Consider the following 27,253-nt stretch of genomic DNA (forward strand, 5'->3'; position numbering starts at 1 on the left):
ATAATAAATATATAATAGAATTTTTAATATATACTTTTTTAGTTATAAATTTAGCTTATAAATATAGATTTTTTTATTACTTTATATTATTAAAAAACTAGTTTACCAGCTGCATCCCGTCCAAGGTTTTATGTAAAAAAATAACTTAAAAAATATTAGTTTTAATAAATACTAAAAAAAGAATAAAAATTAAGCTATAAATTAAAAAGATAATATCCACCCTTAAAATACTTATAAAATAACGGAAGTTATTATAAAAAAAAGTTAAACTTAATTATTAATATTTATATAACTAGAGGCACCATTACCTGTAACCCTTTTTTTAATTTTAACTATTTTTTTATTATTTTTATTTTTTAACTTATTATTTTTATTATTTTTAAAATATTTTACTTCCGCCCTGGCGTCGCGAGCGTGTAAATAATATTAATTATTAAATATATAAAATTATTTAACTTACTAGCCTATTATACCTAATAATAATAAACCCACGGGTATAAATACCTGTGAAAATAAGTTTTATTATCCCGGGAAGGTGTATTTTAAGGTAGTTTAAACTATATATATATATTACTATATATAACTTTTAATTTATAAATAAACTAGGTAAAGTGCTAGTGCACTTAAAATAATATTAAATAATATTTATAAAAGTTTATTACTTAAAGTATTTTTTATATACCTTTATTTATATAAAGGTTTTTAATATAAGTTAGACTAAAATAATGTATAATTTAATTATATATATAGTGGTTAAAATATTAAATTATATATAATAATATAAAGCGTTTTATAGCCATTACTTTTATTAATATAAAATATATAAAATAAATAGTTTCCAGGAGTTAAATAAGATTATTTAGTATAATAAATTTATTTAAAAAAGTATAATATATTATTTTTAGGATTGGCCAGCTAAAAAAAATATTAATATTAATAATAAGTATAAGTAAAGGGTTTTACAAAGCTAAATAAATATAAAAAAAATATATTAACCTTATTATTTTATTTTTTAAAATTATACTTTATTACAAGAATTTAATTACTAGTATTTAAAAAAAAGTCCGGGTTATTTAAGGGGCTAGTAGCTTTATAGTTAATAGTAATTAAAAAAAACTTAAAAGTAGTACTAAATAATATAGTGTTAGACTAGGAAAAAAAGGTAGTGATTAATAAAAAAGTTTATACTTTAGGTAAAAATAGTGCTAGGTAGTATTACCTTTTTACTTAGGAAAGTTTTTTTAACTTTAAGTAATTTAGGTAATAGTATTTTTTTAAGCTTAACTAATAATAATGTCTTTTTAATAATACTAGGTGGCTATTTAAAAAAAAATATTAATATATTATAAAATAAAGGCATGGCTACTATTATTTAAAAAAATAGGAATTAATTATTACAAAGAAAAGTATTTTAATAAACATAGGTAGTTATTTTTAAAAAATAAAGCTAGAGGTAAATACAGGTGTGTTAGGATAAAAAAAAATAAGTAAATTATAAAGACTAAAGGTAAATAAAAAATATTATAGTATTTTAGTTTAAAATAGCTAAATTTTTATTACTAAACACAAGTTCCCTAGATTTATTATAGGTAAATTTTGTAATTATAAACTAGCTTTTTGTTATAAATAAACACACTATAAAGGTTAGAATTAATAAATAAATATAAATGTTACCTCCAGCCTAAAGGTATTTAATTTATATAGGTATATAGCTTAAAATAATAAGTATTTATTAACCTAACGCCAATCCTATCCTAATATTATATAATATTATTAAACGCTGATAACTAAAGCAAGCTTAAGGAAATTATTATATAAATATATTATAATATAAAGAAACACCACTAGCAGCAGTAGTAGCATAGTTTATAGTAGTAAAAGGGGAAATAAAAAATATATTTTAGTATTTCTTAGCTATTAGTTTTAATATTTTTTTTAAAAAGGTAGTTAAAAAATACTTTATTACTAGGGGCGGGATATCTTTCCGCTTTTATTTTTTACTAGGCTGTTTACTAAATAATAGCTTTTTAAAATAACCTTTATTTAGGTTAGTGTATTTCTTGTTTATTATTAAATAATTTTAAAAGTTTAGTAGCTCCTCCCATGCAGTTACTAAAGTTTAGTTACTAATATTATATAGATTATTATAAAGCTTTATTTCCGCGGCTAGATGTGCATAAATATTTAAATAATAATTAGTTTATGTGCAGGATGGCAGTAGTGCTAGGGACTTATACTTAATAAAAAACTAGCCGTACTTTAAAAACTTATTATAGTTAATAAGATCTTGTAACTAGTACTATATTTAAAAAAAAATAAAAATAAAAAAGGCTTTAAAAAAATAGTTAACTAGCTTTTGCTTTACTTAAGAAAAATTACTAATAAAATTAAGGTAAAAAATAACTAGTTACTCCGCACGTGTTTTTATTTTTATTAATTTAATATAATTTTAGCTAGGTTAATTAAATTATAATAATATTAAAAATAGCTTAGGGTACTTACAAGCATTTACTTTAGTATTTATAATTTTTAATTATAATATATATTATAACAGCGTGAAAACATATTTATAAAACTAAAACTTTTTTTATTAGTTAAAGTAAGCTTTTTATAAATAATAACATCTAGTTTAGCGTTATAATAAAACTAAATAAAATAAAGTTATTAAAGTTAATATATAAAAGTATTTTAGCGGGCTATAAACTTCTTTTTATATTAAAAGGCACGGGGGTGTTTAATTTTAGGTATTTATAATAAAAAGGGAATAATTATAGCTAGATTTATTTTTTTATTAATAGGGCTATTTATCTTTATTTATAAAATTTTAGGCTTATTTTTTATATTATTTAGGGTTTTAGTCTCCGCGGGTGTTTTATTCCTATTACTCTTTTTTATAAATAATATATTTAATATAGTGGAAGCAGCTTTATATTATTTATATAGTTAAAAGCGGCGTAAAAACTTAAATTTACTTTTAAATTATTAAAAGTAGCCTAAAAATTTAAATTTATGTTTATGGTACTGGCGTTTTAATAGTATTTAAAACATAGTATTTAAATATTTGTTTTATAAGGAATTTTATAATTATTAAAAAAAAAAAGTTAGCTGTTTTTAAGTTATTTTTAAAAATAGTAAAATATTAAAAACTAGGTACCTTTATTAGCTTTTTTTTAGTAGTAATAGTAATAATAATATTTATTTTTTTTTAGTAGCTATAGCAGCAGCAAGATTTACCTTTTTTTAATAATTATAGTAATAGTAAGATCTGCCCTACCTGGGGTTAATATTTATATTTACTTTAAGTAGTTATTTTAATTAGTTTTAATAGCTAGAGATTTTTTTTTTACTATTATAATAGGATAAGATTTTGCTGCTATATAAGATAAGAGTTTAAAAAAAACAAGATATAATTAAATTAATTTTATATTAAAAAAAAAATAACTAGCCGGGGAATAACAGGCCTAGGTAAATAAAATTAAAAAGGTTAGTATAAATATTAGCTAAGATAAATAATTATAAAAGTTTATAGCTAGTAAGTAATAAATATAGCAGGGCTAAACCCTTATTATTATATAATTTTAAACCTACCTTAATAAAAGCCTGGCAAAAAGTATAAAAATTATCTTTATTTTTTAAATTACTTGCCTTAAATATTTTTTTACCACCTTTTAAAAATTTTTAAAATTAAGAGGTTATTAAGGTTACTAGCCTAGGTAAATTATTTTTTTTACCTTTTTTTACCTTAATTTATTTTAGCCTGTCCCAGCCTGTCCTAGCTAGTTCTAAAATTAAAAAAATAGTTTTAAAACTTTTTTAATACCTTGCCTAGATTTATCCGCACCTGTTTTTACCTTTTTTAATTACTTTTTAATATTAGGTACGCGCATTTATTCCTAATAAATTAATATTATATTTAATAATAGGGATGTATTATAGGATATAAAAAAATATATTATTATATTTTACTAGGGTTAATAGCAACTTTTTTTTAATATTATAATATATTAACTTTTTTACTAGCCCAGGGAATATATATTTATAAAAATTTTTAAAAATATTTAGCAGGAAAAAGCGTGTTTTTTAGTACCTTTTAATTAAAATAACATGTTAAATATTTTTAAATATTACCTAGTATTTTCCAAGGCCTAGCTTAACCTAAAGGTTTAAATAGTAAATAACCAGGTAATTAATAATTAAATTAAGACTATTAAGCCTGGGGTATTAAACTAAAATATAATATATATATTTTATACTTAATAAATGCCTTTTATATAATATTAATTATTTTTAAAAAAAACTAAAATATAAGGTAATTAAAAACCGCGAGCCTGTCCTATTAAAGTAATTATATAAATAGTAATATAAAAAAAATTATAAAAAAGATTAAGGTTATTTTAAATTTTAAGATTACATACTAAAACACATTATTTTTAATTAAAAAGGCGGAGGCAAAGGCAGCAATAATAATAAATATTATTTAAAATAGCTTTTTTAATATAAATAAGGTAAATAATACGGAGCTAACTAATGCGAATAAGGTAAATAATATAAATAAGGTAAATAATACGGGCAAAGCAAGAGATATAGATAAGGTAAATAATATAAAGGCAAACATTTTTAAAAATACCTTTACTTTTGCTTTTATAAATATAATAAATATAATTAATGCATTTGGTATAATTAAGATAATTAAGAATACTAATATAATAAAAATAAATGCGGCTAAAAATGTGGTTAAGGATGTAATTAAGAATATAGCTTTAAATATAATTAAAAATATAGCTTTAAATATTAAGTTAAGTAAGACTTTTTTTATTTTAGGCATAATACTACCCTTAAACTAGATACACCATAAGAATATTAATAAATTAAAAAAAGTGCCCTAATAATAGTATACTTTTATACTACCTTTTTTTTACTTAATACTTGGATTATAATTACTTAAATATAATATTATATAAAGTTAGTATAAAGCACTTATTAAAGTACTATAACTTTTAAATAATATATTTTTTATTATATTACTTCCTGCTTCCCTAGGCCAGCTTAAAAAAAATACTAAAAGTTAATTTTATTTTATATTTTTACGCCGTGTTAAGGTACCTATGGTTAATATAAAGCTATAAATATTAAGTGCTTTAAATAAAAAACACGCGCTAGATGCTTTAATATAAATATATTTTATTAATTTTATTTCCCTTATTTTAACTCTTGTAAAATCCCTATTTTTTATATAATAAATTTATTAAGAAATAGCAAAGTTTATTAATATACTTATAAAACTTTAGCACGGCGTTGCCTGGGGTTTTTTAATTTAAATAATTTTTAAATAATTTATATAATATTTTAGGCTTGTTAGTAATTACGCTACTACGCTTTTATTAAACTTTATTTAATATAAATATTAAAAGCTTAATTATACTTGTATATTTAACTCCTGTATATATATTAGCTGTATTAACTATGTTAATATTAATTATATATTATATATTACTAAAGTATATTCTAGAAATATTATTTTTTAGCTCTAGGTTTTTTTAAAAATTTTTAAGGTGCCAAGCACGCTTGCCTTAACTACTTAATATTTAAGGTCCCTAATAAATTTAATAAAACTACTTATTTATAAGAACAAGTATATTTTAATTATAAAATACTAGCTTTTTTTTTATAAGCCTCGCGTAACTTTTAATTATAAATACTAAAATTTATTATTTTAGCCTATAGTATTATCACATGGTTATTTTATTATTTATTATATTTTAAATAAGGAATATAAGCTCCGGGCTTTTTACTTATTTTCTTTTTATTATAATAAATAAGAAATTAAAGTGTATGGCTACTAGCACCTTATAAATTTTTTTACTTTAAGTATCCCGCCTATATTTCTCCCATACTAAATATTTATAAATAAATTTAGTTTATACCGGACTATATATAAATCTTTTATAAGTATTTATTTTATTTTCGCAGGCATAATAATAAATAAGTATATAAAATTATATAATATATTTATAATTACACTAGGTTTATATAAAATAAACTTTAAAAATATAATTAAGAATTTTATTACTTTTAGCAAGCTTAACACAGGAATTAAAATAATGCATAATAATACTTTATATAAGGTTTTTATATTTATTTTAGTATTTCTTAGGGATATGCTATAATAAAATATTAACTATAGTTTATTAGGCCCTATTACTTATATTTTTTATTAGTTTTGCCTTGTTAATAAGTTAAGTTAATATAACCTAGATATTAATTTAGTTAAGCTTAAAAGGTATTATAACTAAACCTTACTTTTATATTAACTTATATATTAAAAAAATAGGTAAAAAAAAATCTAAGTTTTGCTAAAAATATAGTTTAGTATTTTTTTTTTTACCCCTATTTAAAATAGCTCCTGCTTAAATTTTAAAGCGCTTTTTTTTAATTAATATTTATTATATTAATGGTGCTGGCCTAAGCTAAATAATATATATTTTATTATTTAAGCATGTATTTATTAAATATAAAAGGACTAGATACCTTATTATTTTATAATACTTTTTTTTTTAATTAGTTAGTAAAGATTGCAGTTACCTTTTACGCATATAAAGTTATACTATTTTTAAAAGCATGTATATATATTAATAGTTACTTTTTTGTTACTTTGCTGTTATATAAAAAGATATTAAATTAATAATACCTTTTATAAGGTAATGTATAAGCTTTTTAAAAAAAAAATAAAATAATTTTAAAAATATTATTATTAGTATTTTTGTTATTATTACCCGGAGTAATAATATAATTTAGTAATATTTTATAAAGTTTAAAAACTAATCTTAGCTTAAATATATAATTAAGTAAGTATAAAACAAAGTTTAATATATAGCTAAAGCCGCTGCTATTATAATAAAAAAAATTATATTATATTAATCTTAGTTTTAATCTTAATTTTAGTTTATTATAATAATAGTATTAAATTAAAAAATAATACTAGCTAGTAGTTAAAGTAGCTAAACTAGCCTTATATTAAGGTAGTTAATTAAAATTAAAAAAAGCAAGGGCATAAGAGCCCTTTAGTAGTAGCCTAATATATATATAAAACTTTATTATCCCGTGTAGTTTACTAAGTATATAACTTTATAAAATAATAATATTTTTACTAAAAAACATAAAAACAAGTAAATTTATATAATTTATAGTTATTTAGCACTTTTAATTTATTTTAATTTTTTATTTTAAATCTAAGTCTCCTGTTTTATTTTATATTAATAGTAAAAATTAATATTTTTAGCTTTTAGTATTCTTGTTTATATTAAATTTTATATTTTAAGTTTTTTTACTTGTTTTATATATAAGTATTTTAAATTACCTAACTAAATATTATTTTTACATGTACTAAGGACAAAGATTAATAAGTTATTATTTTTAGGGTATTTAAAAATTAAGTTTATTATATAAATTACCGCGAACCTAAACAAGATCTATTTTTTAATAAATATCTTTTTATATCCGTGTAACTTTTTTTTAATAGTATAATAAAAAATAATAATATTTTAACTTTAAAACTTTAAAATCTCGCGTAGTGCTATTTAATAGTTTTTAAAATAATATAGCCACTTAGTTTTAGGCTATTAAAAAAAAACAGGGATAATAAAAAAAAAGGCTTGGGGTATTTTAACCTAGTATTATTATTAAATTTATTTTTTTATAAAAATATTTTATTATTATTTACTATACCTAGTAGTAAGGTATAGGCTTAAATAAGTATTTTAAAGTAGCTTTACCAGGCCTTAAAACTTTATTAATTTATTAATAATATTTACTTGGTATATTATGCTAAATATAAATTTTTACCCTTTATAAAAATATTAAATAATGCCTAATAGTACAGGCGGGTTACTATAAGCATGTAGTAAGTAATAATTAGCTTTATTTTACTTTTTTTTTTATTTTACTTTTACCTTTTAATATTATTTTTAGCTGTGGACTTTTACTTTTATATAATATTATTTACTTTAAGTGCCTTTACTAATTTATTTTTAATACTTTTAGGGGTAAGTAATATATATTTTAATAAGGTAGTATTATCACGTACTAAAAAGCTTTTATAAAATAAATTAAATTATTTTTTACTTATTAACTTATAAATAAAAAATAGCAAGTATTCGCGCTTTTTATACTAGTAATTTTATACTAATATATCCCGCGTAATACTATTTTGGATTTATCCTATATATAAAAAACTAAAAAAAAAATTATAATTAGCCTTTAATTTATTAGAATAGTATTCTACTATTTAATTTTAGTTTTAAACACATTATTAACAGCGCTACTTTAATTAACCTTGGATAGCTTGCCACCTGTAAATAGTATTACTAATACTATAATAATACACTATAATTAAAATATGGAGTTTTTTTAGCTAAAAATATAGTGGTAACTTAGGACATAAATATAAATGTAGTAATTACTAATATATTTTAATATAAATAAATTAGACTTAATTTAATGGCTGGGGGACAATATGCCATAAAATAAATATATATAATAATTATAGGTGGTTTTATTTATACTAGCTAAGGTAGCTTAGGTAGTTTATTAAACTTTACCCTTATGCATTATAAAAATTAAACTTATTATATTAACTTTTTTAGGTTTAAGCCCCGCGAGAAAAAGCTTAATTAAATCCATGGACTTAGGTATAATAAAATATATAAAATTTAATTAGTAAGGTAAAAAGTAAAAGTACCCTCTTACTTTTTTTTTAAATTCTAGAGGTATATAAAATTAGGTAGTAAACTTATATAAAATTTTATATTTTTAAAAAAGACCTTACTAACCTTAAAGCTAATATAAATTATATACCTTTCTTCGCGGTAACTAAGGTTATTTTTTTTTATTTACCCTTATTTTGCTTACAGCCTAATTATATTTATTAACTTTAAAAATAATTTTAAAAAAATTTTTAGCTATACCTAAGTTTATTTATAGTTATTTATAATTATTTTTTTTAATACCTAAAAACACCTTAGCGCATTATTACTGGATATATTTTAATAATTAAAACTTTTAAGTAGGTATTAACATGTGTTATTAAGTACTACTAGGTATATTTTTTTTTTTACCAGGCTTTATTTAGGCCTTAATTTTTTATTATAGTATTAATTTTTATGGTGTTTTTAACTAGGATCCTAAATTTTTTATTTACCTACCTTTAAAAGCACCTAGTTTAGACCTAGCTTATATTTTAATATTTAATAATAATTAATTATTTTTAGGATCCCTGCAATGGCAATAAATATTTTAACCTATTTAAAAATTAAAAGCTAAATTAACTTTATTTAGATAGTAAATAAAGTATTAAGGAAATAGGCAAGCTAATAAACTTTTACTATAAAAACCTAAGTTTTTGCCTTTTATAGTATTACTTTGTTTATATAAATATTATATAGTTTAATTTAAATAAAAATATAAATAAACACCCCTAAACGCGTTTTTAATTTTTTTATAATATTAAAAAATAAGTTAAATAGCCTAAGGTTATTTTTTTATTTTATAATATAATAATAATATAACAAAAAATAAAGGAAGTGAATTATAGTAATAAATTAAAAGCCCTAAAAAACTTAATACTTAACAGCTACTTCGCGGATGCTTTAAAGATATTAATTAGGCTATAAATAGTAAATAAATATTGCTAAAAATAATACTAATAATAATGCCAAGGGTAATGTAAATAATACTAACCTGGGAGATACTAGCCAGTAAATAAAATAATGCTAAGGATAATGTTAATATTGCCTAGGTATTAATAATGCCAAAGGTAATGCCAAAAATAATGCGGATAATACTAAAAATACTGCCCAGCGGATAATAATGCGGACAATAATATAAATAATAATACGGATAATAATACGGATAATAATGCGGATAATAATGCGGATAATAATACGGAGAATGGATAATAATAAAAGTTTAACTTAAGTATAGTAAATAGCGGTGCGCTTTGCTAGTTTATAAACTTAAGTAGTAATTATTAACTTGCCTGTGCTAATATAGTAGGTCTCCTGGTGTTTTATAATTTAATTTTAGTATATTAAGTATACTATACCTACTTTTACTAGTGATTTTTACTACTAATTATACTTTTAATTAAAATAATAAGTTAACTATGCAATGTAATTTATTTTAGTAAGCTTTTATATATTTATTACTTATAAAAGGTATTACTAACTTATTTTTTTATTTAAATATATATACCTAATATTATTTTAATATTTAATAGGTTATTCCTGCTTTATTTTTTAAATTAAACACTAGGTTATAGCACTTACTATTTTTATAAAATAAATTATTATAAATAAACTTATTTTTATTTATTAAGGTCACAAGATTGCTTTATAAAATAAGTTTATATAAATAATAAATAGTTTTACTATGTTAACTAACCTTTTATAATATTAGTTTATTAAGGTTATAAGATTACTTTATAAGGTAAGTTTATATAAATAGTAAATAATTTTATTATGTTAATTAATATTTTTATAACCTTAGTTACCTTACTTATTATAACCTTATTAATTTTTACTAGCCTTTAAATATATACTATAATTTAAAAAAAAATATTCTATAAAACATGCAAGAATATCCCAAGGTATTAAAAATATACCTAAATTATATAAAAAGCTAATTTTACTAAGACTTAGCTACTTATATATTTATAAATTTATTATTATTTTTATAAATTTTTTATATATTATTTAAGGACACGCAAACTTAGTATAGGGTAATATAATAATAATTTAATAATATATTAACTTACTTTTTATTAATATCACGTGGAACGCCTTCCCTAAATACAAGCTTATATTTAAAAATAGCATTTTATGGCGCTTTAAACTTAATATATAATATATAATAATAAATAGTAATTTTAACTAACTACCCGTAATATAATAATTTTAGTAGGTTTTTATTAATAACGCGGGGTTTTCTTGGTAATTATATTAATAGCTTTTAACTTAGTATTAGTTTAATAAGCTAGGATTAACTTAAACAGCGGCGCACGGGCCCTTAATATCTTGGATTTTTATTAGTATTAAATATTAGTATTAATATTAGTATTAAATTAGCATCTTTACCTATATTTATATTTATTTTAATCCTATAGTAATGTCCTATAGCCTATATAATTAGCTTAAATAATAAATAGTATTAAATTAAAATTATTAAACTAATTTATTAAGTGCTACCTTTATAGTATATAAACTTTAAATAACTATATATTACTAGCAGTAATTACACCATGTTAATATTAATTTATATTATATATAATATATAAAATTACTTGTAATCTGCATTTATAATATTTATAATATAATTTTTAAAATATATTATAATTTTAGTAATATAAATAATCTTAGTAACAGGTTTAACAGGCGGTAATAAATTAACCTAAATATAAACTTTATTTATAAATATATAACCCAGTAAACCTATATTTATTATTATTAAATTATATTTATTTAGTAATTTATAGTAATAATTATATATATTTATTATAAACATAATATAACCACTTTGCACTATATATTTATTTTATTAATATAACTTAAAAATTAATATATATTTTTATTTTACTTTAATAAAGTATGTATTATAAAGCGCTTTATATAACTAAAGTTAATATGCTAGATCCAACCTGGCGCAACTATATTCCCGAACCAGCCAACGGCGGGATGGTTCCCTTGCTCAATACTCAAACTTCCAAGTCGGACTTTCAAGCGCTATCGGATGATACCTCCTCAGAACAGAGTAGATGTCTGCTTTTCTCCTTCTAATATACCCAGGCTAACCCGCTTGTTCCCAGCACCCATCATCCATCGCCCGAAGCTCACATTTCTCTCGACGCCGAGTGGTTTTGCAAGAGAGGCGTGATGGAAGACTATGAACCTTATGTCAGCCAAAGGTGGAGTTTGGTGGAGTTCTCATTTGTTAACGCCTCCACATGCCGCGTTAGTATAAAAAAGTAAGGCGCTTAACGCCTTACTATTTTAGTAAAGGAATTAGGTTATTAATAAGTTTTTAAAAACTTAAAATATTTATATAAACCCTTAGGTAGCTTTAGCTTTTAATAATTAACTTACTTTTTTTTTTATTTTTTTTATAGTATTTAATTAATAGCTTTATTAATTAATATAATATATAAAAGGCTTTATAATTATAAACCCGGATATTAACTTAATAATTTAGCTTATTAAATTCTTATTTTTTTTAAATATTTTAAAGTTATTTATACCTTTAAGTACACGCCTTAAAGCTGTACTAAGCCTTTTTATAGTTAATTACCTTTTTTATTAAATTAAAATAAATATTAATTAATTTTTAACTTTTATACTTAAACTAAAAGTTATTATAAGCTTTACTAATAATATTATAAGTATAAAAATTATTTTTAAGTCTAGGAATAACTAGCTAGCTTAATATAGTTAAATTTTTTATTTTATTTAAATAATAAAAGTTTAAAAGTTTCTTAACCTAAATATTTTTTTAAAAAAAAAATCCCTTTTTTCCCTAAGTTACCTTTTAAGAATATAATTAAAAAGGCTTTTAAAATATATAATAAATACTAGCTTAATACTAAGCACTATTATATTAAAATTTAAAAAATAAATAAAGCTATTTAAAAAATTATTATTATTTTTATTTAATAATTTATTAAAAATAAACTTATTATAAAGGTTTTAGTTAAATTAAAGCAATAGTTTACTTTAACTAATTTTAAAATTAAATTAAAGGTATTTAGTAACTACCTTACGGCCTTAAATACTTTAATTTAATAAGGTAAGATTAATAATTAGCTTTAGAACTATAAAAATGCCTACTAAAAAATTAAACACCTTAATTAACCTAAATTAAAAAATAAAATAACTAATATAACCTTCCTGCGGATAATTAGCAAGTATTTAAACTTTTATATAAAATAAAATATTAATTAATTAAACTAAAAAGGTGCTAATTTAATTTCTTATCTTTAGTTTATATTTAAATATTAATAATATTTTTTTATAATTAATAACTTTTTTAAAAATTTTACTAAAGCGGTAGCCTTTATAATTTTTAGTAAAAAATTAAATATTTTTTTTAAAATAGTACTAACTAATAACAAGCCTTTTTATTTATATAGCTATTTTTAAGTAATAAAGTAATATTAGTACTTTATATAATTATATAAAAAGCTATGNAATAAAAAAAAATATTATAATTATATGCTTATTATAAGTATTTAAAGTAATTTAATACTTTAAAATACCTTTATTTTTAATACTAGTGCCTTTATTTATATTTATAATAATTTTAGCTATTTTACCTTTTTTAATTAATTAAAAAAAGGTAATATTTAAGTAAAAAATATAATTATTATTATTTAAGGTATGGGATTAGTACTCCTTTATTTTAAGGCTTTAAATAATAAAATAATACCTTTTATTTTTAATAAAGTGGCCTTTATATTTAGCTTTTATATTAATATTTTAATAGCTAGGCCTTTTAAAAAGGCTAAATATTTTTAAAATTTTAATACTTTAATTACTAAAAATAGTAAATTAATATTTTATCTTAAAAATTACTTATTTAGCCTCTGGATAGTTAAGTTTAAAAAAAACTTAAAGTAAAAAAAGACTAATATTTTAACTTAATAAAAAGTTAAGACCTTAACTTAAAAAAATCTATATTAAAAAAAATTTTAAAGCTTTTTACTAGCGCCTAGGCCATATTAGTAATAAAATACTTTAATATTTATTAACTATAATTAAAAAAGTTTAAATTACTAGTTTTTAACTACCTTAGTAATATAATACTTATAAATATAAATAGGCCTCTTAATAAATATTTAAAAGGCCTAAAAATCCTATTACTATATTATTTAATTAAGTTTACTTTAACCTAATCTTTATAAAAAAAGCAATAAATAAAAAAAAGTGGGTAACTTACTTTTATAATAAAAATATTAAGTTTTACTAGGCCTATATTTACTAGGAAAAAAGCAAGTATAAAAATATTATTAAGTAGTATACTAAGCTTATTTAAACCTAGTTTAGTATTACTTTTAAAGTCTTTTTTAGTAATTATAAGCCTATACTTAGTAATAATATTTTTAATTTTACTATATTTTAAGGTATACTTTAGAACTAGTTTACTTTTTATACTTTTTTTTAAAATAGTATAGCTAAGCGCTCTAGTAGTATATTAATTAAAAAAGTAAAAATAATAGCTTTTTATAAAAAAATTTTTTTTAATATATAGCCCTAGGTTATAAAGACAGTAGCTTATATTAGTAATTAAATTTTTATTAAGCTATTAAATTAAAAAACACTATAAAAAGTACTTACTAGTAAAAAACCCTGTATTTTTAATATTAAAATACTAGGTTATTTTACCTAGGCAAGACAATTCTAGGTAAAGAGTTTTTATAAAATAAAACTAAAGGCTTTATTAAAATACTTACTAGGTTATATTACTTTAAATATTTAATAAATTTAATTTCCTAAAAAGTAGCTTGTACGTGCTTGTAAAAATATTATTTTTAATAAATTTAAATTATATAATTTAAAAAATCCCTTTTTTATTATTAATATTAAAATTAAGTTACTAAAGCCTTTAGCCTAAGTTTTTAATATTTTTTTTTAAAACCGCGAAACTAAAGAAATTAACCTTAACCTTAATTTTAGTAAATTTTTTAAATAAAAAAAAATAAAGGTATTTTAAATATAAATAGGCCACGGGTGGTAAAAATTTTAAAAAAAAAAGGTATTAATAATAGTAATAAATATAAAGTAAAAAATAAGGTTTAAAATACTACTAGTAAAATTAAAAATACTACTAGTAAAAAAAAGTTTTTTAATTAGCTAAATAGGTTTTTATACTTACTAACTTTTAAGGTAACTTTTAAACCTTACTATTATAAAAGGCTTATATAAAACTTGGTCTTATAAATAGCTTTAAAAGCTTATTTAAAAAATTCTTAATAATAAATTTTACGCCTTTAAGTATCTTAATATTTTTTTATTAATTTAATAAGTAAATAATTACTTAAAAAAAATAAACAAGCATGCCTAGCTTTTTTTTTTTTACTTAGCCTTTAAGCTTAGCGCGCTTAAGGGGTGGAACTTTAGTAATTTTAGCTTTTTTTTAAAATATCCTGGCGTAGGCATAAATAATATAATACTAATAATTATATATATAATTTAAATTTAAATAATACTTCCTTGGATAATTTAAATAACCTTAATTATATTTAATTTACTTTTTTTACTTTTTATTAAAATCCTATAAAAAAATAGCTTTATTAAAATAATCTACCTTTTTTTTTTAAGCGCTAAAGTAATTTTAAAAATTATTTATTTTATAATAAGTTTTTAAAGGCTATAAATCTTAAACTAAAAGCTTTTTATAAAATAAAAGCATAAAAAATAATAAATAAATAAAAGGCAGGAATAAATAAGCTAATCCCTTTATTATAAGTTTTTACTTATAAACTTAATATTAATAGTTACTTTATTAAAGCTAAAGCCTAAATTTATATACATAAAAATTTAAAACTAAAATTTTTTAAAAAAAATTAAGTAGTAATAACCTTAGCAAGGGCCTTTAAAGCTTTTATAATATTTATAGCTACTTTTAACCTTAATTTTAATTAAAAAAATATTATTAACATGTTTTTTAATACTGCCCTTAAAAAGGTAGTATATTTTTACTTTTTAAATAATTATAAATAGCAGGGTAAGTTACTAAAGGCCCTTAAAATTATTTATAAACTTTAAAAGTTTTTATGCCTTTAGTAGCTTAATTTAGCTATAATACTATAAAAATTTAGATTTACTATAATTTTTAAAAAAAAGTGCCTTTATATTAATAAGTTTATAATTTTTTTTATTTATATAAATAATATTATTATTATAAACTTTTTTATTAAAAAAGCCTAAGCTACTATAGCTACTTTTAAAAAAAAACTAGTAGTAAAATATAAGCTTTAGTATTTTAGTAAAGTAAAATAATTTTTAAAAATTTAAATTATTTAAAATAGGGAAAAGCGCAAGGTTTGGTTATATTAAAACTTTTATATTAAAGTAATTATAAATTAATTTTACCTAAATATAATAATTTAACCTTTAAAAACACCTTTTTTTTTTAATAAGTTTTATTTAAACTCTAGTACTGCTATATTTTAATAAATTAAAAAAATAAAATTTAAAGTTAGCTTAATTAAATATACAAGCATACTTATTTATTTAAATATTTTTTATATTATTAATTAACTATTAAAATACCTAGTTAATCTAGTGGATTATTATTAATATGTAATAAATTAACTTATTTTTTATTTTTATAACACATGCTTTATAGCCCTTAAATACTCTAGTTTAAATAATTTTAAAAATAAGCTTATTTTAAAAATATATAATTTTTATAAGGCCTACTTTAATATAACCTTTATTAATTAATTTAATTACTTTTTTAATGCAGGCTATATTTATAAGTTATATAATAATTTAATTAAATAAAAAGCTATAAAGCAGCGCTTAGTTATAACTTTAATAATTAAGATAAAATTATTTACTTTATTTAAGGCTTTTAAAGTAACTTACTAGTAATACTAGGTTTTTAATTTAATATAGTTTAATTTTTAATACTATTTTTTAATTTAATATAATAATAAATAAATTATTAATATTTTTACTAGCTTTAATATTTAATATTAATTAAAACTTTAGTATGTTAATATTTATAACTTATAGCTTTAATAAAAAGTTTAGTATAAAAACCTTAAAATTAAATAAACTTTTATTAATTAAATAATTATAAATGGCCTTACTAAGCTACTTACTAAATAATAATATTATAAATTTATTAAAATACTTAATTTAGTAAATATCTCTAGCCTTATTTTTAGCATTTAGTAGGTATTAAAGGGGTGTATTAACTAAAGGTAAAGTTTAATAAAGTTTTTATTTATTAACGCCTTTATATACCATGTTAGTATAAAAAAGTAAGGTGCTTAATATTTTATTATTTTAGTAAAAAAATTAGGCTATTAATAAGTTTTTAAAAACTTAAAATATTTATATAAACCCCTAGGTAGCTTTAGCTTTTAATAATTAACTTACTTCTTTTTTTATTCTTTTTTATAATATTTAATTAATAGCTTTACTAGTTAGTACGGTATACAAAGGGCCTCATACCTTATTTCTGCGGCAGAAAGCGGGCCATCCCGTCCCGTCCCTTATCTTATCTCTTTCTTGGCGCTGCTTGGCACAGTCGGACAATCCCCGAAGGGTTGCAGCCAAGTTATGTGAAACGAGAAGAAACGGGTCTGAGATGAAATGAAGTCCTCTTATCTCAGGCTCCCTGGGGTGGTGGTATGATGCCTGCATATGCGTTTAAAGTTTTATTCGTGTCATTGTGTGGGATGCGCAACAGTAGCCTCGTTACCCATCCTGTGAAGTCTGTGCAAAAATATATTCCTGCCAGGAATCATCGTCTCATGGTTGTACACCCAGTTAGAATTGGGCCAGCAAGTTCACGAATGTTACTTCGTAAGATATTGACCTCGTCTAGACTAGGAACCAGAAAATCTTGAGATCAAACTACACAAAAAAGCAAAGGATGCCGGTAGGATTGACCGGCCAGGGTACAATGAAGTTACTTTGGCGGCAGAGATTGAGGCATTGATATATTTAAGGAACATGCAGTTTACGAAGTCCACATTAAAAAAAGTAGAAATTCTTTCCAAGATCTGTACAATCCGGACCTCCGATGGCTAGCAAAACCACCCGGCCATCCTACTCTTTCACGGAATCCACTCATCTCATCTACAATTCCGTCTTCTTCCAGCTCGTCGGGAAAGTAGGATAAGCCCAGCTCTTCCCCCCCTCAATCAAGCGCCTATCAAGTCCCCCCTCACCACTCGAAACATAAAGCACCTTCGCATAGCTGCGCTCAGACCAATAGCGGTACTCCGTGCCCTTCGGCACAAACGCCACATCCCCGCTCTCCAGTCTCGCAACAGGGTACTTCCCAATCTGAATCATGACCGAGCCATCCAGCACCTCAAACGCGCACGCTCCATCGCCCTTCCAGCTATCCGCGGACCCAGCGTGCAGCCGACTCATGATGATCGTCGACAGCGTGTAGTTCGTATCCTGGCTCTGGGCGTTCGTCACGAGCGGCTGCACGATCTGGTACGCCCCGTGTCGGGAATTCAGGTACTTGGGCCCGTAGTTGTTGGCGATGAAGTACGGCTGCGCGGGTTCGCCGAGCGGTGTCACGGTTGAATCGATGGCGTGCCATGAGGATTCAGTGCTGGAAGAGCCGTTGACAAGGTCGCGCGTCGGCTCGAAGTCAAGCTGAGCGTAGACGTCGAATTTCTGGAGGGAGGCGATGACTTCGGCCGGGGGCGAGGACGAGGAGTTACTAGCGGCCGGGACGTACGGCGTGTTGGTGGCGGAGGAGAAGTTGGTGCCCAGCGTGTAGAAGAGGTCTTCGAAGCCGCCGGGGCTGATCACGCCGATCATCTCGGTGTCTGGGTCGACGATCTGGAATGTGTGCGTTGTGTTGCGCGGGACGGAGCCGTAGTCGCCTTGTGTGAGGAGGCGGGCTTCTTGCGCTCCATCGCCCTTCTGCGCCCAGAGTTGGAAACGGCCCTTAAAGGCGAAGAAGTTCTCGTAGTGCTTCTGGTGGATGTGCGGGAGGACGCCGAGCGAGGAGCTGGCGGGGGCGTTGGTGCTCATCAGGGTGAAGGCATAGTCGGAGGAGGGGCCGGTGACGGGGAAGCGGTAGAGTTGCTGGCCGATTGTGACGGCGTGGGCGTTGGCGTAGTGGGGGATGATGTAGGGGCGCGGGGAGGAGGGTGCGGTGTCGAGGATGAGGTCTGAGAGGGACTGCGCTGCTGCCAGGGGGAGGGCAGCGAGGAGGAGGTTGAGGGGGAGCATGGTGGTGGTGGTTCGTGAGTGGGAGCTGGATCTGAGATCTCGTCCAATTTTAGGGAGGCTTGCTTAATATATGGGCAACTATAGTTATCCCTGGCAGATATTTTTCATTTGATACTGTCCCCACTGAGCAGATCCAGTGTCGTCACAGGCGTGTGTCAAGTCCCTGCAGTGTTTCGGCTCGGAACCTACTCGGCACCCGGCAATTCCGAGTCTGCTCCAAGAACCTTGGATGGCTTGCCCTAAGTCGCCGGAGCAATGCCTGTGACGGTCGCTGATCGTCGTCTGCAACCGTTGACGGACAATGGCCCGCAAAGCATGTCTGCTGTTGTCTTCCATTCGCCGGATTGAAATGATAGTCGGAAATACCCCGGCTAGATAAGATGGTGCCTGGACCAGCGAAACTAATTGCATCATCTTCAGGCTTCTAGAAGAGCGCAGGCCCGCTTGTTGCCACGCGTCGACGGTCGCATCCGTGCACTTCCGGGACTTCCAGCTGTAACCATAGTACTCGGTATCGCCGGGTAGGCTCTGTTCATCTGTCGATGGTTCATTGATCCGGCCTGAAGCTCATCCAGAAATATTTTCCCACTCCAACGCGTGGATTAAGGGGCTGTACTCTGTAGATTAACGTAGCATGCAGGTACCGTTCCTCCAACCGATACCCACAAAACAATACCCAGGCGCTCCACTTCTATAGTACGTAGCACTGGCAGTGGTAGCACTCGGAAAACCCGAGCCCCCTGCTTAGGTCCAGCACTAGCGTGCCCTAACCCGTCTGCGCGGAATCTACGGCAATTCCTGAGTACGGGGTAACCGCAAGCCACATGCATGCTCTGCTTGATCTCCGAGTATACGTCGGCTACGGAGTTCGCGGGGTAACACTAACCTTCACACCAGATTAAGCCAGCATGGTCGGAGTAGCCGTAGACGCATGTCCCGAGGAAACCTTGGAAGGGTATCTACTCCAAATCCAGCCGCCATACATAACCCCTGTCGAATTCCCCGGACTTCAAAATGAGGGGAAAGCGCCTGCAGCTGACTTTGGTATTGTCCTCGCCGGAGTAGCTGGTGGTTACTTGCAGCTGGAGCACCGCTAAACAATAGCTAAGGCTGACAAGATGGCGCATAGCTTATTACTCCTGTTCCTTGCTACAACTTCCCTGGCCACATTCGCCCCCTACTATGCGAACTTGACCTTCCAGCCTCCCCGGACGCTGTCGAACTGGTCGAATCTCACCGTCGAAACACGGACGGGGACATTTATCGGGGCGTTGAACGACACCTATCCCGATGTTCGGCAGTTCCTCCGCGTGCCGTATGCAAAGGTAAGCACACCCGGAGAATCCGTTCTCTCCTACGTAAATGAATGAGCTGCGAGTCTAACCTTGCATTTACTGCACGAAGCCTCCTGTCGGCGACCTCCGCTGGCTCCCACCGCAACAACTGGAGAAGTCGTCGCGACGGTACGATTCAACACGCTACGGTCCGGGTACGTCTTACCTTCTTTGGCCCTGTCTGGCGTAAATCCCACCATATTCGCGCTGTTCCACTAAATGAAACAAACCAGCATGCCCCCAATACGTCTCCTCAACCGCAACAACGTACAACCGCTACGCGCCCCCAAACCTCCTCATCAACCTCGGCGAGTCCCTAAACGAGGGATCCGTCGCATGGTCCACATCCGAAGACTGTCTCTCCCTCGCGGTTTGGACACCAGCGTACGCGGATAACACCTCCAAGCTCCCCGTCGCGCTGTTTGTGACGGGCGGCCATGGAACCATGGGCGGTATTGATATTCCGTCGCAGGTGCCCGAGCAGTGGGTTAGTCGGAGCCAGGAGCATATTGTCGTGACGATTAATTACCGGGTGAATATTTTTGGGAGTGAGTAACCTCTACACCTCTGGGGAAGGTGATGCTGATGCATGTGGCTCGGTTGTAGATCCGAAGTCGAGGGCGCTGGATGAGACGTCGCTTTCTCTGCTTGATGTTCGTGCAGCGGTGGAATGGGTCTCTGAGAACATTGAGGCGTTCGGTGGTGATCCAGAGAATATCATGGTGCGCGACCCCTAAGCTCGAGCGCACCCGCAACATCTAGATGTCGAGCCTCTAACAAAAAGTCCCCGTCCAGCTCTGGGGCCAATCCCAAGGCTCCGCCCTAACGCACCTGTACACCCTCGCCTTCCCAACCGACCCCCTCGTCTCCAAATTCGGCGTCCTCTCGCAACCCCCCTCCGTGAAAGTCGACCTGTCCACAACGCCCGACCCCTACGTCGGCTTCGATATCGTCGCCAAAGCGCTGGGCTGCAACTACGGCACCGACGCAGATGCCGAACTCGAATGCATGCGGCAGGTCAGCTGGGTACAGATCGAGGAGTTTATTAACCGGTATTCCGGGGAGGCGGAGTTGGACTTTTCCAATTACATACGTGAGCTCCGCACAGTCCCCCTTTGTTCCTCTGACGTTTTCAGAGGGCGAGACTGATAGATATGAACCGTCGTGCCAGCGGACGAGCGATACATCTTCACAAACGAGACGACTCGCTACATCGAAGGAAAAGTCGCGCGCGGCCCAGAAATCCGCTCTAACACCGCGAGCGAAATGCCCACTGCGAACCGCACAGCCACCGACCAGACACAGCGCCAATGGCTATGCAAGGGCGTGCAAGAGTCGGCCCTCCGATACGAGCACGGCCTCGATACGTATCGCTACCTGTGGGCCGGGAACTTCAGCAATATCAGCCCCGAGCCGTGGCTGGGTGCATTCCACTGGTCGGATCTGCTGATGATATTCGGGACGTATGGGAAGGATGTGGGACATATATCGGAGCTGGAGGTTGATACTTCGATTGCGATGCAGGATTTGTTTTTGGCGTTTTTGAAGGATCCGAGGGCGTTGGAGAGCGAGGGGTGGGCTGCTTTTGAGCCTGATGGGGCGAATGGAGGGCTGGTTTTGGAGTTTGGGAAGGGACCTGCGGTGAGGAATGTTACGGGAAGTTGGCTTGATGCTGGGTGTTATAATCCGAGTGTGCCGATGAGGTTGTCGGGGTGAGTCGCCCGAGCTGGTCAACTCTCCACATCGGCAGGCATGTCTGGTATCTAGCCGCGTTACCGTTGATAGAATATGAGGGATACGCATGATTCAAGAGACCATATCGGTATTTCTCCGAGGAATTGCAGTGACACTGTTCTGGGTTTCCTGTGATCCAGAGTAGGCGGGTTGTGCAAATTACTGCATAGAATACCATGGCGTCAGTAGACAAGACTTATGCTTCTCTTTCTGTTTCGTCACTAAAGATGTTCGATAGAGAGGAAGGTCCCGCGGAGTGAATGGATGGCTTTGGTCTACTTCGAATATACCAAGCCCCTTAATGTCTGTCCGGCGTATTGCTCTGCTGCAGAGCACTGAGCATAGATCCTCGCCTGGAGTTGGGTCGTATAAATATCGTACGTGACCGCTATAGATCTTGCTTGATTGTGGCGTTTATCTTTGAAGGTCTAGTTATGAAATCGTCAGTTGGCTCTTGGAAGGACAACAATCGATGGCAAATCCGCCGCAGACTTACCTATGATAGTAGGAAGTGCGTTTGAGCTCGTGGCAAGCACGTATAAAAAATCACGTTGGAAACGAATTGCCGACGAGTTTCCATTCGAACATTCGCTTCGTCAGGTAACAAGGGCTCTGGACTGGCAAATACTGTGTTCGCCATAACCCTCGTGCAAACTGAATGACCTGACATGGCCCAGTCAATACCGCTGATCCAGCCGCTGATTCACCGCAGCATCAGCCATGGTATTTTGGGTCCGAGGGATCCAAGCGTAATGAACAACACCGTTCTTCTCAATCTCTTCCTGCAACTGTAGAGCCTCCCACAGCAGATCTGTATTGGCAACCGGGTCTCCATTTGAATTTCGCCAGCCATTCTGCACCCAGGTTGCACGCCACACTGTCATACATCTGACCGCGTACTGCGAATCCGAATAGATCGTGACTTGCAGGTAAGGGTAAAAGTATAAACGGTTGTACTTCCGCAGCGCTTCCTCCAGCGCAATGATTATCCCTGTCAGCTCGGCGCGCTGGCTAGTCGGGCTTTCGGCCTCACTGAGATATCGTGTCAAGGTTTGGGTGCGGTTGAGGAATTGGAAGACGGCGGCGGCAGCGCCGGTTGCGCCGGGTTGGCCGTTGTTGCGGCAGCCGCCGTCGGTAAAGATTTCCATTTTGTAGGGCATGGTAAGGCTTCGTGAGGATTTCTGCAGTCGTGTTAGGCCCCAATGGGATTTATTTGGCTTTTAGCGGGTTGAGTGCGCACTAAAGGGTCGGGATGTTTTGCCAAGGTTGAGAACCTTGTCCAAGTTTAGAGAGAAGGCGGAACAAAGGTGTTCCGGAACCTTGCCAATTGTCACGTGCCCTTGGCCACGGCATCCAGGGCGGCAGACAATGACGTTGATTGGCCGAGATCGCTGTCAGTGGAGTATGGAGCGTGGATCAGATCAATGGACTGGAGATACATATGACTGGTCAGCGTATAGATTGTTGTTTATACAGCAATTCTCTTCGTCCGTCCAGATTACGGAGTAGATCGAGGTTTGATCTCGCGGTTTCTCCATGGAATAACGCTGATTTCTTTTTCTCGGTGGTCAAGGCGATATTCGCTCCTCCATGGCAATGGACATATGAGGACACTTCTGAAGGGTTCGACATTGTAGTTGTTGACTTGAGATAAATTAATTCGAACAGCCAGCCGTCTACAGTGGTAACCGGTCATGAATCTGAGGACCTCAAGGGCGCCGTCGTGATGCGTCTTGCTAAAGGATCGATCGCAACCATTCAACCTGACCTGCGGTCTCTAGGCCATGTCGGTGAGCTCTTGAGTCGCGACGTGGCCAGCGGCAATCCGAAGGATCGAACCGTTTCTGAAACGACATCCCAGACTGGTTAATGCAGGGCTGGGCTTGAACCGCATCGTAGTCTTTTTTGCGAAGGCCTCTTCACCAGCTTATGTCGATCATAGTAATCTTTACTGCATGTTATTGTTCGGAAACGAGCGGGTTGGGATGAGTGTAGAAGACGCGTAGACATTAAACTCTGGACACAGCTATACATACATTTCGAGGACGTTACATGAATCCCCATAAATTCCCCCACCCCTTCTCCTGCACCTCGGAATCTCGCGCCGTCGCAAGGTCGTGAATCTCATCCAGTTCTTCAAGCTTCCTGCTCACCAAGGCAAAATTGGAGAGATCTTCTAGTTTCCACTGAACGTTCCCCCAGTTATTGTAGTATTTGATTCCAAGCCAGAGCGGAATGAAGCAGACGATCTGTCAGATAATTAGCAGCCAGGTGAGGGAAATAGGACAAGGGCCTAATGCGTACGGAGAGGTAGGCAGATAAGAATCTTGGTGTCGCCCAGTTATGCCATAAGGCTGCACCATCCGCGACAGCCAAGACGAATATACACCCAAACAGTGCGAGGTACATTGTAACCGGCTGACCATGGGAGCGCCAAGGATACAAGTCTTCTGCACCTTGATTCGGGAAGCGGCGGAGGCGGGCGAACTGGGGAGAGGCGTTCAATTCATCCCGATGGCGGTACATGCTGCGGACGTTAGCGAAGATTCGATAGCTAGATAAGCTGCATACCAGTTGTAGAAGCGGATGAAGGCCCAGCATTCGCAAGTCCAAACTATGATGCAACAGACAGAACCCATCTGCGACAGCACCTCGAGCAACTATAGGGGTTAGCAGGTACCCATGCCTAAGGGCACATGACTTACACTTGAGATGGTCGTATCCGAAGAGTTATGCGGCGCGAGGTACAAGAACGGCACCCACATAAAGACCAGCGACAGCAGCATCGCGCGAACTGGAACCTGGTAGTTATTCGTCTTTCCGAAGAAAGCAAAGAAGCGCCAGCCATCGCCCTGTATCCTTCGCGTCAGACCGAAGAGTGTCCGCGAAGCGACGTAAAGGTTGGTGTTTGCCGAGAACACAGCGGTGATAAAGATGACGGCCGTAAACATGTCTGCCAGTCCATGGATACCGGACATCGCTGCACTAATGACAAACCCCGAGTCGGTCTTGAAGTTTTCATCCTTTTCTGTAGGCGAGCCAAGCCACGATAGCCGCGGGAGGTTCGGATTGTCCCACTCGACATTCAGGCTCATGAGAAAGCCGGCGATAAAGTAGATAATCCACACGAGGAAGCTAGTCCAGGTGGCGACGAAGCGCACTGAGATATACGGCCAAGGACCTTTGAGCGCATCGGCTTCTTTGTTCCGCGACGATTTGCGTCTGTCTGGACGTGCTTCGAGCGCAGTCGCAGCGGTGATATCCACTCCAACATATGCGAAGGCAGCGATCGAAAATGCGTAGCTACCTAGTCAGCCCGAACCAAGTTTAGCGTTGGGCGTGCTTACAATAAAGCTGAAGCCCAGTTATCGACAGCGTCTGGGTCAATCGGAAACATGCGGCCGTGCTTGTAGTCTAGGAATTGTAAGCAATGCCTAGGGAAGAGGCGAAGGGAGCTTACTTGCAGTACCAATGTGCTCTCCCTTTCCAGCTATTTCGGGTTAGATAAGTAGGGCTAGATGGAGGATCAACGCACCACCAAGGTTGATTGCAATCATGCACGCAATCACAATCAAGACGCCGAGAATTTTGATCGAGCCGCCGATAACCTCCGTCAGTCCATAGATCTGACTCATTAGCATGGTAGTAGGAGCATTTGAATCTTGTCATACCTGAACGCCGAAGCTATTGAGCAGGACGAGGAATAGCGGGACCACGAAGAACATGATGGTCCCTTGAATGGCCTTCCCTGGGTCCCAGTAGTCAAGCACTCCAGCAGCTGCCACGATCAGAGCCGCAAAGTTGATGGAATACGTGAACCTGTCCCGAATTAGATCGAATCAAACAGGGGCCGTCGGACCAACCAGTATGCAATGCCGACCGCAGTGCCCAAATCCTCGTCGACGAATTTGGCGGCGAACTCGACAAGCGCACCAGATATGGGCCACAGCGCTAGCAGCTCGCCAATGCACTGCATCACGGTCCAAGCCAGCAGTCCCATTACCGTGAAGGCTATGAGCACAGCGCCCGGCCCTCCGATGCGCAGAACCGTCCCGCTCCGTATGTATAAGCCGGCGCCGAGGACTCCGCTCAAGGTGATCATCTGTCTCAACGTTAGACTATCGCAGGAAGGCAGGTTTAGGCGAGCTTACGAAGACGTGGATTCCGCGAAGGCGACGACTAGAAGACACAGATATGTTAGCCAGTGTCGTCGCGATTCCTGGACTCAAATTACCAAGACCCTTACTTCACACGATCCTTCTCATGATTGGGAATAACAATATCCATGTTTTGGTCCTCTGTGGGCCCATGAGCGCCGTCCGAAAACCCGGGCGAGCTGGATCGCATCGACACCGGCTGCGGGCTGGCGGTTGTTGGTACGCGCAGAGTATCGCCCCAGCTTGCGGACGGCTGTCGAGCGCGCTGGAGCCAATCGAGGTCATCCAGTTTGACTGCGTAGTCGTCATTGCTGTTTCGTGAAGCCATATTGGTCGACATTGGGCATCGCAACTAGAATACGAGAAGAACGTCGACGGTCATAATGCGGAGGCGGCGCGAGTTATGCCTCGGGCGCTGCGACTCACGTCTAGCTCGAAAAAGAAAACAATCAAGGCTAACCCTGCCTGGATGAGCCATGGCCCTCGCCGATGCGAGCCGAGTGTCTTGGCTGTGCTTGTGATAGGAGGAAGATGTGGCTGGTACGAGCACCGTGCAGCAAGAAGCGTGCAAGCGGTCCAATCATGCCGGTCTGGCATATCTCCCTTCCCCTCCTTTCTCAGCTTGAACAGCGCACCTGATGGGCCAACATCGCAGAGCCTCCTGCTCCTGTTGCCTTCCCCAGGTGCCTTGGACCGTCGTATAATACCATGCTCCGGGGGAGAGCGTGATATAGCCATTCTTGATGCATCTCATTCACGATCAGAGCCTCTAGCACTTACTTTATTCCCATTAATAATAACCGCGAAAGGCGCATGCCCCGTTTCAGCCGGACTGGGAGCTTGCTGTCTATCCTGTCGTCGTCGCCTCCGTCGACTTCGACGGCGACTTCGACTTCCACTATGTGTCGGCGACAAGATGCGCCAGCGCATTATCTCACGAGAGCAAGGCTGCAGACCTTCCTTGAGCGAAAGTTCCCTACCCATCCTGGCCGCAACTTCCATATCCGGGTAAGAGGTGACGGAAACTGGCCGCGAATCCTGCTGACGCCCG

The 27,253-nt window shown here is 31.9% G+C and overlaps 4 protein-coding genes across 4 annotated transcripts; 1 reads left to right on the top strand and 3 right to left on the bottom strand.

Annotated features, from left to right (window-relative positions):
• Positions 1-17,858: 17,858 nt before the first annotated feature.
• On the bottom strand, positions 17,859-18,977 carry DSM5745_03968 (cupin domain-containing protein; the record flags this gene model as incomplete). Its single annotated transcript, XM_026745984.1, has 1 exon — positions 17,859-18,977. The coding sequence occupies one exon, from the start codon at positions 18,975-18,977 to the stop codon at positions 17,859-17,861; it is 1,119 nt and encodes a 372-aa protein (XP_026604980.1).
• Positions 18,978-20,095: 1,118 nt separating this feature from the next.
• On the top strand, positions 20,096-22,027 carry DSM5745_03969 (uncharacterized protein; the record flags this gene model as incomplete). Its single annotated transcript, XM_026745985.1, has 6 exons — positions 20,096-20,302; positions 20,382-20,466; positions 20,545-20,859; positions 20,918-21,033; positions 21,107-21,404; positions 21,483-22,027. 6 exons carry the CDS (start codon positions 20,096-20,098, stop codon positions 22,025-22,027), a joined length of 1,566 nt encoding a protein of 521 aa, XP_026604981.1.
• A 695-nt stretch (positions 22,028-22,722) lies between these two features.
• On the bottom strand, positions 22,723-23,205 carry DSM5745_03970 (uncharacterized protein; the record flags this gene model as incomplete). Its single annotated transcript, XM_026745986.1, has 1 exon — positions 22,723-23,205. One exon carries the CDS (start codon positions 23,203-23,205, stop codon positions 22,723-22,725), a length of 483 nt encoding a protein of 160 aa, XP_026604982.1.
• Positions 23,206-24,093: 888 nt separating this feature from the next.
• On the bottom strand, positions 24,094-26,530 carry DSM5745_03971 (Amino acid transporter; the record flags this gene model as incomplete). Its single annotated transcript, XM_026745987.1, has 11 exons — positions 24,094-24,294; positions 24,350-24,572; positions 24,617-24,705; positions 24,751-25,348; positions 25,393-25,459; positions 25,506-25,535; positions 25,581-25,671; positions 25,717-25,864; positions 25,909-26,147; positions 26,197-26,224; positions 26,292-26,530. 11 exons carry the CDS (start codon positions 26,528-26,530, stop codon positions 24,094-24,096), a joined length of 1,953 nt encoding a protein of 650 aa, XP_026604983.1.
• Positions 26,531-27,253: the final 723 nt, after the last annotated feature.

This window comes from Aspergillus mulundensis (assembly GCF_003369625.1).
Source record: "Aspergillus mulundensis strain DSM 5745 chromosome Unknown scaffold_3, whole genome shotgun sequence".
NCBI classification, from domain to species: domain Eukaryota; kingdom Fungi; phylum Ascomycota; class Eurotiomycetes; order Eurotiales; family Aspergillaceae; genus Aspergillus; species Aspergillus mulundensis.